Consider the following 14,432-nt stretch of genomic DNA (forward strand, 5'->3'; position numbering starts at 1 on the left):
TCCGCTAAGAAAAATATTTTTGGTGGAAGATTTTGCAAATTTGGTAAATAAATAACCAAAAAATTTATATTTTGTGTTTTTCTTCCTGTACCGAAAATGAACCGAACCGTGACCTCTACACCGAGGTACGTACAGAACCGAAATTTTTGTGTGCCGTTACACCCCTAATGAGTGCACATGTATATCTTCAGTGTTGATAATGAAATGGTGATATTTGAAACATTTCGTATTGCTACTAAAATGTTTCTGTGCTCCATCCCTTAAAAAAGACGCTGCTTGACCACAACGCATATTCAATTAGCCGGACGTGGCGTTATTAAAATCCAAGCAATACCCGCCTTGATAGATTTAAAGACATTTTTTTTAATTGATGGACAAACTAAATACCTGTTTGAAAGCGAGACTTAAGCACGTCGGCTGGAATGGCCACAGCCCAGTTAAAGATTCCGGCCATTCCCCCGGCGAAAAGCACGCTGGGAACGCTGAGTTCATTGTGGCTGTGAGAGAGAAAAAAACTTTTTATTTAGCATCTATAGATTTCAAACAGTGACATTTGTGTTCCTAACCTTTTTCCTGCAGGGGTGAGAAGGTTCTTCAGCCACTCGTATGATGTGAAGTACATGCCGCTTGCTGGAACATCTGCACAGCACACAAACACCCAACTGCTCATTATCTTCTTTGGAAAGGCACGAATTGTTTAATATTCATGAAGTATAAATATATAATTAATTTATATTTAAATAGTGTAAATTAAATAATTCAGAGATTTGTCCATATTTTTATAATACGAAATTTATTCTATTTATATGTATTTTTTGTATTTTTTCTTAACAATTTTTAATTACAAATATTTTCCCGGCTATTTTTTTATCAAAACAAAAGCCAGGTGTCGAAATTGTAGCCCGGAGGCCAGTTTTGGCCCACGGCGCAATAAATAGTAAGAGTTTTCCATTGCCACAACACGCAGATTTATTTTTATCTGGCATATCCTATGTATTTAGTATAAATGTATAAATTAAGAATTTCCAAGCATACATGGCTAAATGGATTAAAATATCAATACTAATGTAGTATTGGCCACTAGATGAGACCAAACCAATCAAAGTGCAATTTTTAGTCTTGTGGCCACTGATTGGCTCAGGTGCCATTACTACATTGGATTAAAAAAGTGTAGAGGTGCCTAGGTGGGTGTTATTACATGTCTAGAGAGCTCTCATAATGTTAAAAACTGTATTTAAGGGAACTTATACAGTTTTTTTATGCTCTAGCTATGAAAATATTTTATTTCTAATGAAATTATATGTGGAAATTTATTTAGCATGCTCAGTCCCGGAACCAATTAACAACACACTAATTTGCTTTGTTACATACGACACGAAGTTAACAGGTGGATATTTTTCAGACAGCTTAGTTTAAATTGGCCGACACTGGGTTAGTTTTAGCGTTAGCATAAATGAATGGCCTTCGCTGTAATTATTTTATTAATTGTTATATTCTTTATTTTGACATTCTGGTACCCGTCATTATCAAAACTGTAACCTGTTAAACACCGGAAATTAACTTACTATTTTTCTGACATCTTTAATTGTACAGATGTGAATGCGTGGTATCAGCTTTTTTTTAAACCAATAAAAAAAAACACTCTCGTTACTGTGTGTCTAGCAAGTATATGGTTTCTTTTATCACATCTTTTTAAGCAGCACTAATGTAATTTGTCATTGCAGCGATGTCATTTGAGGAATGTGAACAAAAGAGGCACCTCTCATGAGAGTGAGTGCAGTGCCTTTGTAGATTCCTCGAATGCCAGACTCTCTGTATAGCTGTTTGACACAATCCATTGGCCCGGCATATTTCACCTTTCCTGATGATGCTTGGATCTGCCAGCACAAACAACACATCATCTTAAAGAGCTGAAGGAGGAGGTGGGTTAAGATCCCCTAACCTGTAGGAGGCATTTAATGCGCTCTCCAGGAGTCATGATGGCTGTGGTGAAGATGCCAGACAACATGCCAGCAGCAAACAGTTGTGGATACCTGTAGTTAGCACATATAGAAGTATTACTCTTAATAATATAATATTATACTTTACTCACAGTGTTAGCTTTTTAAAAAAAAAAAAAAAAAACTACACTTATTGTCCTTAGCACCTTAAATGGCTCAAAGAAGTGCAATAAATGTGTGTTCAGATTTGAGCCACTATTAAATCATGTCAAACACATCTCAACCATTTATCATTAGCTTTTTATTCTTTGTGTCATTAAGAAAACACACTAAAAACCTGTTTCCAAGTATTTTAAAAAAGGCTAACTAAGATTTACTAGCCATATTTTGTTAGTGTGAAAAATATGTCGTTACAATGTGAGTCAATGAAGAGAATTACAGGTTTAAAAAAATAATAATACTAATAAGTAAGGGCTTAAAGGGGAATTGCACTTTTTGGGGATTTTCGTTCAAAATCATGAAAAACATGACAACAGATGTATTTTTTAATATTCTGAATAAATGAATAAAGTCTGCATCCAGCCGAATCAATGGGATGTCTTCTATTCCGCACATAAAACCAAATAAATAACTTTGTAAAAAGCACCAACCATACTCCATTTACATTTAATGAATTGAATCTTAACTAAGCATTAGTGATATTGTTTTAAGTGTTAATGCAGACAAACTATTTATAGCAGTGCCATGATCACAAACTTGTGTGCCAATATTGACAAGATACTTCCTTGTTTCCTTGCTTATCAAACTTTATTCTACATCATACATCATGCCTCGTACATTGATAGTAGAAGGACAACGACGCATTCAGACATGTTGGTACACTTTGACAGCCGATTTAGACCCGTAAGTGGCGAAAACGACGCAACAAGACGTTTGGGTCCACCCCTCTTTTTTTCACAAGGTTTATGAGTCAGTCTTCAACTAAATGGAAAGATATGAACATCCTCGTAGTCTGCATCCTAATGACAGCAGAACTTGTACAGCAAGTGATGTTTTATTATGTTTCTTGGCTCTCATAAAGTCTGCATTCCATGAGGAGTAATCAGTGAAGTTGTAGGGGGAAAAAAACAAACATGAAGCGTTTTTTAAATGAATGTGCCGAGTGAGCAACATACGTAAGAATTAAATGTAATTATAAATGTGCCCGTTACTACATTACATATATACTTACATTATGTATACAAAACCTCGAAGCCTACTTAAAAACTTTCAGTTTTGGTTTCTTTTGGCGGTTACAGTGGACCAAAGTGGTAGTGTTTTGCCAGAAGGTGGACCGCATTTCCCATGAGGACTAGCGCGTATAGCATCAAACTGACATGATATCTGCAGTCATATTGGCACAAACATTACGCTGCTAATGGCTATGCTGATGTTAAATAGCAGACACTATCCAGAAATAAACTTGAATTGAGCTACAAACATGACACTAATGCACTAATGCCAACAATGTATCAGGGCGGATGCGGGTCTAAAGCAAACAAAAACCGGCGGGAGAGTTTTTTTCAAAGAAGTAGTGTGTAACTACATTATAATTTTTGATTTGAGCATTGAAATGTACTGTACCTACTACTTCAGCAAAAATATAGCCAAGGCAGTTGTCCTTTTTTAGTCTCCTTAGACAAAAATGTTTGTTTCTTTGATTGTTTCCGAGCTTCGGCAATGAATAGCAGTAATTGCACGCAGGCGTTCTTATTCTTTTAGTTTTCTTGCTGCCCACAGGCGTTTGCATCAACTTCCATTTCTTTAACGAAAGGGAAAGTGACGTATGCCGTAAAGCAAGTCAGCACATTTGTAGTTTTTTGTGTGGCAATGTTCCTGCCACCCTCCTCAAAGTTGCTAAGTGCCAGTGAAAGCGATACAGACCCCCTCAGGCCATGGCAGAGGTGTCATTGCTGCTTTAATGGAGGGGTTTGGATCTTTTTTTAAAGATCTCTATGGGCAAAATAGAGCAGACCTTTGATCGCATGTATTTACTATTTAGAATGCATTTAAAAAAACACAAATACATCCGTTGTCATGTCTTTTATGTTTGTGAACCAAAAACTGTGCAGTTCCCCTTTAATGTGGGCCAATATATTGACAATCAATGTACGCCTTTGTCCCACCAATGTGCAGCGGGGCTTAAAACAAAAAAGAAAGAATTTTAAAGACTGTTAATAAAAAAAGATTCACATCCAAATCACGATTAGTATTTACTCCGATTCCAATGCTCCCTAATTAGAGAATTAAAAAATAAATAAATACGTGTATTTAAAAAATACATATTTTTTAGATTATATCATTGTTATTATTATTGATACTGTTGATTTTATACTTATTTGGTTTTCCTTCTTTTTTGGTGTTGTATCTTTATGTCTTCTTATCTCTATCCTAATTGTTCTAAAGCTAAAAAAATACATTTAATTCAACAATTCGAATACAAGTCATATGTCAGTCACTAAGAGGAGCTTTTGTAACCTGTACCCTGTTTTGAAAAGGTTTTATTATAATTGATTTACTATACATTATGAGGACCGTGTTAAATCCAATCGTCACCCCAAGAATTTGAATCAAATTGTGAATTGCCCAAAGAGTCCCAACTCTACCTATGACCTACGTGAGACTATCCCCAGGGTTTTTTTGCTGCAGCTTCTTGCCCAAACCGAATCCAAAGAAACACACGGCAAACATGGGCGTGACTCCGATGATGGGCGCTGCCATGCCTTTGTAGAGCCCCTTCACTCCCTGCAAAAAGGGGCAGGGGTAGGGAGGGGTAAATGAGGAGTCATTGTCAGTGAAGAATGAAACCTGCATTTCCTCAAACAGTGGAATAACTAGGCGCCTTACCTCAAGTAAAACATTTATCGACCTTGAAAATGGTAAAAATACATAAATATTCATATGTTTAAAACTAAAAAAGTGACAATGAAAGTGGCTATTATAGTGTGAAAAGCATTATTATTTTAAGTTGCGATATGTTTGTTAATATGCATTAGATGTGTTTATTTGGTCGAAAGTTTTTATATAAATGACTTTGTATTTTTTGTGATACTGCCATTATCGCAAAGTGTGTAGTATTAATTTTGTAAAAAGATGAAAGAGAAAGGTTTACATTTTAGTTTTTAGTACAATAGTACATCAGCTTACAAGCTTATTTGGTTCTGTGACGGAGCTCTTAACTCAAAACACTTGCTTCTCAAGTCAAAGAAGCCCATTGATATTAATTGAAAGATGTTTAAGCAGTGCTTGGCCAGCCAAAAACGCCACAATTTGAACATGTAACGTGCCCTTTTAAAGAAAAGCTAACTTTTAAATAGGAACTATTGTATTAAAAACAATACAATAGAGTGTACTACTAACAGGTACAGTAGTTTTATGAAGTAATGTAAAAATAACATACAGCATCTACCTTGGAGAGGGGAAGCTCTCTCCTTCCAGCTGCTTTTCCATCAAACACACCTTTAGCACCTTTTCCTTAATTTAATAGATAAATGTCCGCTCTTTATATATTATTTTTATGTACTTGGCTGGCGTTCGACTCCTCCTGCTTCACTTTGGTGAAGGCTAGCAGTGCTACACTCGAATTGCTTCGTCAAGTTGGCTACACAATTGGTCATGTTTTTGAAAATGTATTTCTTTATTTCAATGTATATCTTCCAGTTTTTCTCCAAACTGTCCTTTTTCCTCACCATGGTTAGAAAAAAAAAGTTATGTCCATATAAGTTAATGCAAACAAATAAGATCTAATTATGTGGTGGATCTTACGGCTTTCACAGTGCTATTTGCTAGGCCAAGTAATAACAGGGGTGCCGGCAACTGAAATTTTGGCTTGCAACTCTGCTTTTGCGTTCAGCATAACAATAAATACATTTTATCTCAAAACACTCTTAAGTTGGGGTACCACTGTATTAACATTTCAGCTTTTCCACATTGTGTTTTTAGTCATTCTTTAAAAAATATTTTCACCACCATTTTCTTTCTAAAACGTGCCACTGACCAATGGAACATAAACTGCGGGCCACAAATGGGCCGCAGGCAGCACTGTGAGAGCCATAGACACACCTGATGTTCCCTGCAGTTGAGGAAATAAACAACCCATTGCCACTATGTGAGGAAATGCAATAGTAGTAGTACAAACCCCGTTTCCATATGAGTTGGGAAATTGTGTTAGATGTAAATACAAACGGGATACAATGATTTGCAAATCCTTTTCGACCCATATTCAATTGAATGCACTAAAAAGACAAGATATTTGATGTTCAAACTCATAAACTTTATTTTTTTTTGCAAATCATAATTAACTTAGAATTTCATGGCTGCAACATGTGCCAAAGTAGTTGGGAAAGGACATGTTCCCCACTGTGTTACATCACCTTTTCCTTTAACAACACTCAATAAACGATTGGGAACTGAGGAAACTAATTGTTGAAGCTTTGAAAGTGGAATTCTTTCCCATTTTTGTTTTATGTAGAGCTTCAATCGTTCAACAGTCCGGGGTCTCCGCTGCAGTATTTTACGCTTCATAATGTGCCACACTTTTTCAATGGGAGACAGGTCTGGACTGCAGGCGGGCCAGGAAAGTACCAGCACTCTTTTTTACGAAGCCACACTGTTGTAACACTTGTCTTGCTGAAATAAGCAGGGGCGAACATGACAACGTTGCTTAGATGACAACATATGTTGCTCCAAAACCTGTATGGACCTTTCAGCATTAATGGTGCCTTCACAGATGTGTAAGTTACCCATGCCTTGGGCACTAATACACCCCATACCATCACAGATGCTGGCTTTTGAACTTTGCGCCTATAACAATCCGAATGGTTATTTTCCTCTTTGTTCTGGAGGACACCACGTCCTCTGTCTCCAAATATAATTTGAAATGTGGACTCATCAGACCACAGAACACTTTTCCAATTTGCATCAGTCCATCTTAGGTGAGCTCGGGCCCAGCCAAGCCGGTTGCGTTTCAGGATATTATTGATAAATGGGTTTGGCTTTGCATAGTAGAGTTTTAACTTGCACTTACAGATGTAGAGACCAACTGTAGTTACTTACAGTGGTTTTATAAAGTGTTCCTGAGCCCATGTGATGATATCCTTTACACACTGATGTCGGTTTTTGATGCAGTACCGCCTGAGGGATCAAAAGTCCGTAATATCATCGCTTACGTGCAGGGATTTTTCCAGATTCTCTGAACTTTTTGATGATTTTACAGACCGTAGATGGTAAAATCCCTAAATTCCTTGCAATAGCTCGTTGAGAAATGTTCTAAAACTGTTCGACAATTTGCCAACACAGTGGTGACCCTCATCCCATCCTTGTTTGTGAATTACTTAACATTTCATGGAAGCTGCTTTTATACCCAATCATGGCACCCAACTGTTCCCAATTAGCTTGCACACCTGTGGGATGTTCCATATAAGTGTTTGATGAGCATTCCTCAACTTTATCAATATTTATTGCCACCTTTTCCAAATTCTTTGTCACGTGTTGCTGGCATCAAATTCTAAAGTTAATGATTATTTGCAAAAAAAAAAATGTTTATCAGTTTGAACATCAAATATGTTGTCTTTGTAGCATATTCAACTGAATATGGGTTGAAAATTATTTGCAAATCATTATATTCCGTTTATATTTACATCTAACACAATTTCCCAACTCATATAGAAACAGGGTTTGTAGTAGTAGTACTAGTAGTAGTAGTAGGGGTTGTGGTAGTATTGGTATTTGGAATGCTCACCTCTTTGGCTAAAGTCTTTTTAAAACAATCAATGGTACCAGCATACATCAGACTCTCTCCTGGTTTGGGCTTTGCTTGAGTCTGTAAACGCACCTGCGTAAAGACATTTGCATGAAGTTAGAAAAGCTAAAACCTTAAAACAGATGTACGGTAGTACTTTTTTCATAAACATTGCAGTGTGTGTATTATTGTGGTTGTGGTTGATGTTGCGATTGTAATGGACCTAAATGCAGCACGGTTCTACACCATCACCACCACCACGATAAACACCATGACTGAAAATGTAATACATACATCAACTAGCAGTGGTATAGCACAGGGCTATTCAACTACATAATGAAAAGGGCCCCAAGAGCCCAAGGGCTCAGGGGACGGACATCGAAATGTGGATGTTTTGTCAGAAAGCGCCTCCACAGGTTATATTCCTTTGAGACTGCCTTTACTTAATTGCAAAGTAAAGACATCAGCTTTCACACTGCACTGTCAATAAATTAATTATTCTGCTCTCGCTACTTGTTTCCAGCGCGTGCAAGTAGTTAACAGCATTAACAAACAAAACCTCTAGAAGTTTTGTTGAGGATTGATGTTCCTTCTTTTGTATTCCTTCATTTGTAAGACTAAAAATATATAAATAACGTAAATATAACATCCACTGCGTATTTTACATAAATAATGTCCATTGTGTATTTCACATAAATAAAATGGAAGTTTTAGTATTAACATATTCACACAATCAACTACAAATGTTTACACATAGAATTGACACAACATTCACACACCAAACATTGTACACAATATATGTGACTTACCACAGTTAAACCTAAGGTGTAGCATTGTCGCCCTCGACTGTTTAAATTTAGCGCTACATTTATTAAACAAGGTTTGATATGCTGGGTTGCTTTCAGACAAATACCAACATAACCACGAACAAAAAAACATCACCATGTCAGCAACTTCAATACAAAACAAACTAAAAATATTTCTACACAAATTATATCTACGTACTTACAAATGTTTGACCGAGTTTCATGATGAAGCTTACACGCTAGGATTTCTACCATTGCTGCTGCTTGTCTGGATCAATGTGTCCATCGCTTAAAAAGTCAGCCAAAAAAACAATGACTCAAGCAGAGCAATCAAAATTTGTTGTGTCGTTGTTGTTCAAAGTCAGAGTTTTGCTATTTATTTTGATTTTTTTTTCGTGTTTGAATTAGTAATCTTCTTATACTCACCCCACTGCTGCTTCATTGTGACACATGTCTCGCTGTTTCCCCCTGCGGGGTGGAAGGAGTATTGCATACATGACTAAACCTAGTTTAAATGGTATCACCCAACTATTTGGGCGATGTTTGGCGGGTCAAATGAAAAGCAGACCTCCAGTTGAATTGGCCCCGTATAGGATGATCAATAAGTAGGATGAAAGACAGATCTGCATTGAGCTAGTGATAAAGTGGGTCAAAGTGCAGCAACAACATGGGGAAGGCTGTGTTTCACTTCTGCGCACACTTCCACGCAGCATTTTGACTGCATCACTGTGTTCCAGCGAGGAGTAATTGGGCTGTCATACCCAAAAGTTGTATTTAAAACATCAAACGGTGAGTATGCAGCGATGCGTCCTAACTACCCTCAATCATCACTTTTACAAAATCTCCCCTTTCCACTTATTTCTGGAACGTTGCTTCACTTTTAAATACGTTTGAGACACTAATTGATATGAAAGCAATGGCATTATTTGTACAATGTAATTGATATAAATACAACACGTTGTAAAACTTTCATTTCGCAACTCAAGAGCCATGTCACATAAGGCAAATAGTTACTCTTTTTACGCTGAATTGTCATAATTGTAGTTTGCATAATTGGCTGCGATGCACGAGCAAAAAGCGAGTAAAAACATGGAAAGGATAAAAAATGTGTTTATACCTACAAATAAGACGCAAACTTGACCTCGCCATCATGAGGCGTTTTTAGACGGTGGAGGGGCCTACAGTAGCAGCACCTGCTTCTCATTGATGACAGCAATAGTCCTTTTGTTTCAGTCTCCAAAATTATAATTTGCTTTAAAAGTATCTAGAGAGGTTTGAAAACCTGCAAAGTCGCTACGTTGGTAACATTGATCCTTATTGCTACGTCTTCTTATTCTCTGGCAGACCAGGTGCATTTTAATATGTTTATGAGCGAAGGTGAACAGGTTGTGCCAAATCTACTTGTGGCAGTCTTCATTTTTTTGTGGTGGGCCGCCACAAATAATCAACCATTCTAATGCATGACAATTGTTAATATGAGTGTGAATGTTGACTGTCTATCTGTGTTTGCCCTGCGATGAGGTGGTGACTTGTCCAGGCTGAGATAGGCTCCAGCAACCTCCACTACCCCGAAAAGGGACAAGCGGTAGAAAAGGGACTGATGGAATTGTACAGATGACATTGCTATCCATAATTCCATTGCAATTGTTGTATGTGTGAGATCCGTTTTGTATTTCGTTGTTACTCAAACAAAAATCTATTTTTGAAAAATCAATCATCGCCATCTTGGCGGGACTGACTCAAACAGACGCAAATTATGAGTAAAAAGGAGACCAGATAAGTGCAAGGAAGTGGATAAATATTGTGATCGTCATTCCCGATATATGTATTTTCACTGCTGCGATAAGGTGGCGACTTATCCAGTGTGTACGCCGCTTTCCGCCCAAATGTAGCTGAGATAGGCACCAGCGCCCCTCCGCGACCCCAAAGGGAATAAGCGGTAGAAAATGGATGGATGGACTTTCACCGTCAAAATGTTAAATTCCCACAGTAAGTACACCGTGTACTTAATGGAGTGTAAATCCAAATTAAAACACAGCATTATGACTTTTTGGCAAAATAAAAGGGATAATCTTTTAAGTCGGAACCATATCGCTAATGTCCAGTCGCTGTTTTCCTGTTTGTACCGGATAGCCTTAAAATGTGACACAATGTACAACAGTACAATAATAACAATTATTTTAAAAAATATCAATAATTATAGACAAAAAACACATATGATTTTACTTTAATTGTGTCGAGAGGGTGACCCGCAAAGACAAGGCAGACTCCTCCGAAACCTCCAGCGAAGAAGTTCTTCATGGGACTGATTGGCTCCGGCTGTTTCGACATTTTGGACTTACGCTTGTAGAGGATACAACACAAACAGAAACAAATAAAGGTGATGATGGATAATTAATGGTCGGAATATAAATATGAGAGAGATTACTCACCTGGTTGGTAGCAGCTGAAGGAGAAAGTGTGCCTGTTAATCACTGAACCTTTCACCCACTTACTGAGCCGGATGCATTTGACTGCAACACGTCACACACGCCGGTGAGTCCGGTACGTCAAGGTTTATTTTCCGGGTTAAACACGGTTTAATTGAGGAATTAACTTTATCCAGTTTGCAAACATATCAACAATTTAAATATAAATACGACGAAGTTGTTTTTGTTTTGTTTATGTCGCAAATATTTATATTGTTGCCCATGGATTCCATCCATCCATCCATTTTTTTACCGCTTATTCCCTTTGGGGTCGCTGGGGGCGCTGGTGCCTATCTCAGCTACAATCGGGCGGAAGGCGGCGTACACCCTGGACAAGTCGCTACCAGTCGCTACCTCATCGCAGGGCCAACACAGATAGACAGACAACATTCACACTCACATTCACACACTAGGGCCAATTTAGTGTTGCCAATCAACCTATCCCCAGGTGCATCTCTTTGGAATTTGTGAGTGTTAATTATTACATAATTAAAAAGGTTGATCTAAAATAGTTATAATACATAGGAAATATTAAATATGGTTGCTGTTGTGCGGTGGCCAGATAGATCTAAATATCAATGTTTTTGTTTTGTTTAAATATTTCTCAATATTATTCAATTAATGTAACAAATTGAATAATATGTTGTATTAGGTTGTGAGTTCAAACCCCGGCCGAGTCATACCAAGACTATAAAAATGGGACCCGTTACCTCCCTTCTTGGCACTCAGCATGGAGGGTTGGAATATTTCGACTTTCAAAGCTTCAACAATTAGTTTCCTCAGTTCCCAAAAGTTATTGAGTGTTGTTAAAAGACATGTGATGTAACACAGTGGTGAACATGCCCATTCCCAACTACTTTGGCACGTGTTGCGGCCATGAAATTCTAATTTAGATAGCATATGCAAAAAAAAATTAAGTTTATGAGTTTGAACCTCAAATGTCTTGTCTTTGTGGTGCATTCGATTGAATATTGGGTGAGGGGGATTTGCGGGTCATTGTGTTCCGTTTGTGTTTACATCTAACACAGTTCTAACACAGTAATATTTCTCAATATGATGTATTAGGTTGTGAGTTCAAACCCCGGCCGAGTCATACCAAGACTATAAAAATGGGACCCACTACCTCCCTGCTTGGCACTCAGCAATAAGGGATGGAATAGGGGGTTGAATCTCCAAAAATTATTCCGCGCCAGCATGAAGGTTTGGAATTGAGGGTGAGGGTTAAATCACCAAAAATGATTCCCGGGCGCATCCACCCTTCCATCCATCCATTTCCTACAGCTTATTCCCTTTTGGGGTTGCGGGGGGCGCTGGTGCCTATCTCAGCTACAATTGGGCGGAAGGCGGTGTACACCCTGGACAAGTCGCGAACTCATCGCAGGGCCAACACAGCTAGACAGACGACATTCACACTCACATTCACACACTAGGGCCAATTTAGTGTTGCCAATCAACCTATCCCCAGGTGCATGTCTTTGGAATTTGTGAGTGTTAATTATTACATAATTTAAAGTTGATCTACAACAGTTATAATACATAGGAAATATTAAATAGGGTTGCTGTTGTGCGGTGGCCAGATAGATCTAAATATCAATGTTTTTGTTTTGTTTAAATATTTCTCAATATTATTCAATTAATGTAATAAATTGAATAATATGTTGTATTAGGTTGTGAGTTCAAACCCCGGCCGAGTCATACCAAGACTATAAAAATGGGATCCTTTACCTCCCTGCTTGGCACTCAGCAATAAGGGTTGGAATTGGGGGTTAAATCACCAAAAATGATTCCCGGGGGCGTCCACCGCTGCTGCTCAATACTCCCCTTACCTCCCAAGGGGTGATCAAGGGTGATGGGTCAAATGCAGAGAATAATTTCACTTCATCTAGTGTGTGTATGACAATCATTGGTACTTTAACTTTATTTTGTTGGTACATTGTCTTATATTGTTATATTATTACATAATAATATATATTAGCAATAAAGCGTTGTCCTAGTGTTGTGTTTTGTTACCATTATAATCATAATAAAGAAAATAAATGCAAAATTACAAAATCATTATTGATGAAAATGTTCAGTATTTCTGCAATATTGGCCCACGTTTATACATTTTGAATATTGGTTAATAATCACATAGTACAAACCCCGTTTCCATAGGAGTTGGGAAATTGTGTTGGATGTAAATATAAACGGAATACAACAATTTGCAAATTGAATGCACTACAAAGACAAGATATTTGATGTTCAAACTCATGAACTTTTTTTTTTTTGCAAATAATAATTAACTTATAATTTCATGGCTGCAACACGTGCCAAAATAGTTGGGAAAGGGCATGTTCACCACTGTGTTACATCACATTTTCTTTTAACAACACTCAATAAACGTTTGGGAACTGAGGAAATTAATTGTTGAAGCTTTAAAAGTGGAATTCTTTCCCATTCCTGTTTATGTAGAGCTTCAGTCGTTCAACAGTCCGGGGTCTCCGCTGTTGTATTTTACGCTTCATAATGCGCCACACATTTTCGATGGGAGACAGGTCTGGACTGCAGGCGGGCCAGGAAAGTACCCACACTCTTTTTTTACAAAGCCACGCTGTTGTAACACGTGCTGAATGTGGTTTGGCATTGTCTTGCTGAAATAAGCAGGGGCGTCCATGAAAAAGACGGCGCTTAGATGGCTGCATATGTTGTTCCAAATCCTGTATGAACCTTTCAGCATTAATGATGCCTTCACATATGTGTAAGTTACACATGCCTTTGGCACTAATGCACCCCCATTCCATCACAGATGCTGGCTTTTGAACTTAAAGTCGATAACGGTCTGGATGGTTCCCTTCCCCTTTGGTCCGGATGACACGATGTCGAATATTTCCAAAAACAATTTGAAATGTGGACTCGTCAGACCACAGAACACTTTTCCACTTTGCATCAGTCCATCATAGATGACCTCGGGCCCAAAGAAGCCGGTGGCGTTTCTGGATGTTGTCGATAAATGGCTTTCGCTTTGCATAGTAGAGCTTTAACTTGCACTTACAGATGTAGCGACGAACTGTATTCAGTGACAGTGGTTTCTCTGAAGTGTTCCTGAGCCCATGTGGCGATATACTTTAAAAATATAATGTCGTCTGAGGGATCGAAGGTCACAGTCATTCAATGTTGGTTTCCGGCCATGCCGCTTACGTGGAGTGATTTCTCCAGATTCTCTGAACCTTTTGATGATATTATGGACAGTAGATGTTGAAATCCCTAAATTTCTTGCAATTGCACTTTGAGAAACATTGTTTTCAAACTCTTTGACTATTTGCTCACGCAGTTGTGGACAAAGGGGTGTACTTCACCCCATCCTTTCTTGTGAAAGACTGAGCATTTTTTGGGAAGCTGTTTTTATACCCAATCATGGCACCCACCTGTTCCCAATTAGCCTGCACACCTGTGGGATGTT

General features: G+C 38.0%; 1 protein-coding gene across 2 annotated transcripts in view; it reads right to left on the reverse strand.

Annotated features, from left to right (window-relative positions):
- Window positions 1-11,105, reverse strand: part of LOC133534927 (mitochondrial carnitine/acylcarnitine carrier protein-like) — a 31,325-nt gene extending 20,220 nt beyond the window's left edge. Inside the window, exons 1-8 of one of the 2 annotated variants that reach the window (XM_061874248.1) lie at window positions 10,958-11,105; window positions 10,752-10,868; window positions 7,720-7,812; window positions 4,597-4,724; window positions 1,943-2,033; window positions 1,760-1,877; window positions 567-639; window positions 388-497 (exon numbers count right to left, since the gene is read on the reverse strand). In XM_061874248.1, the coding sequence (XP_061730232.1) occupies window positions 388-497; window positions 567-639; window positions 1,760-1,877; window positions 1,943-2,033; window positions 4,597-4,724; window positions 7,720-7,812; window positions 10,752-10,856 (718 nt within the window). In that variant the 5' untranslated portion in view covers window positions 10,857-10,868; window positions 10,958-11,105. Of the gene's footprint in view, window positions 1-387; window positions 498-553; window positions 640-1,759; window positions 1,878-1,942; window positions 2,034-4,596; window positions 4,725-7,719; window positions 7,813-10,751; window positions 10,869-10,957 lie in introns of both variants that reach the window. The other variant, XM_061874249.1, reaches the window with a different exon arrangement.
- Between the last annotated feature and the right edge of the window lie 3,327 nt (window positions 11,106-14,432).

Source organism: Nerophis ophidion, linkage group LG16 (genome assembly GCF_033978795.1).
Source record: "Nerophis ophidion isolate RoL-2023_Sa linkage group LG16, RoL_Noph_v1.0, whole genome shotgun sequence".
Classification (NCBI taxonomy): Eukaryota; Metazoa; Chordata; class Actinopteri; order Syngnathiformes; family Syngnathidae; genus Nerophis; species Nerophis ophidion.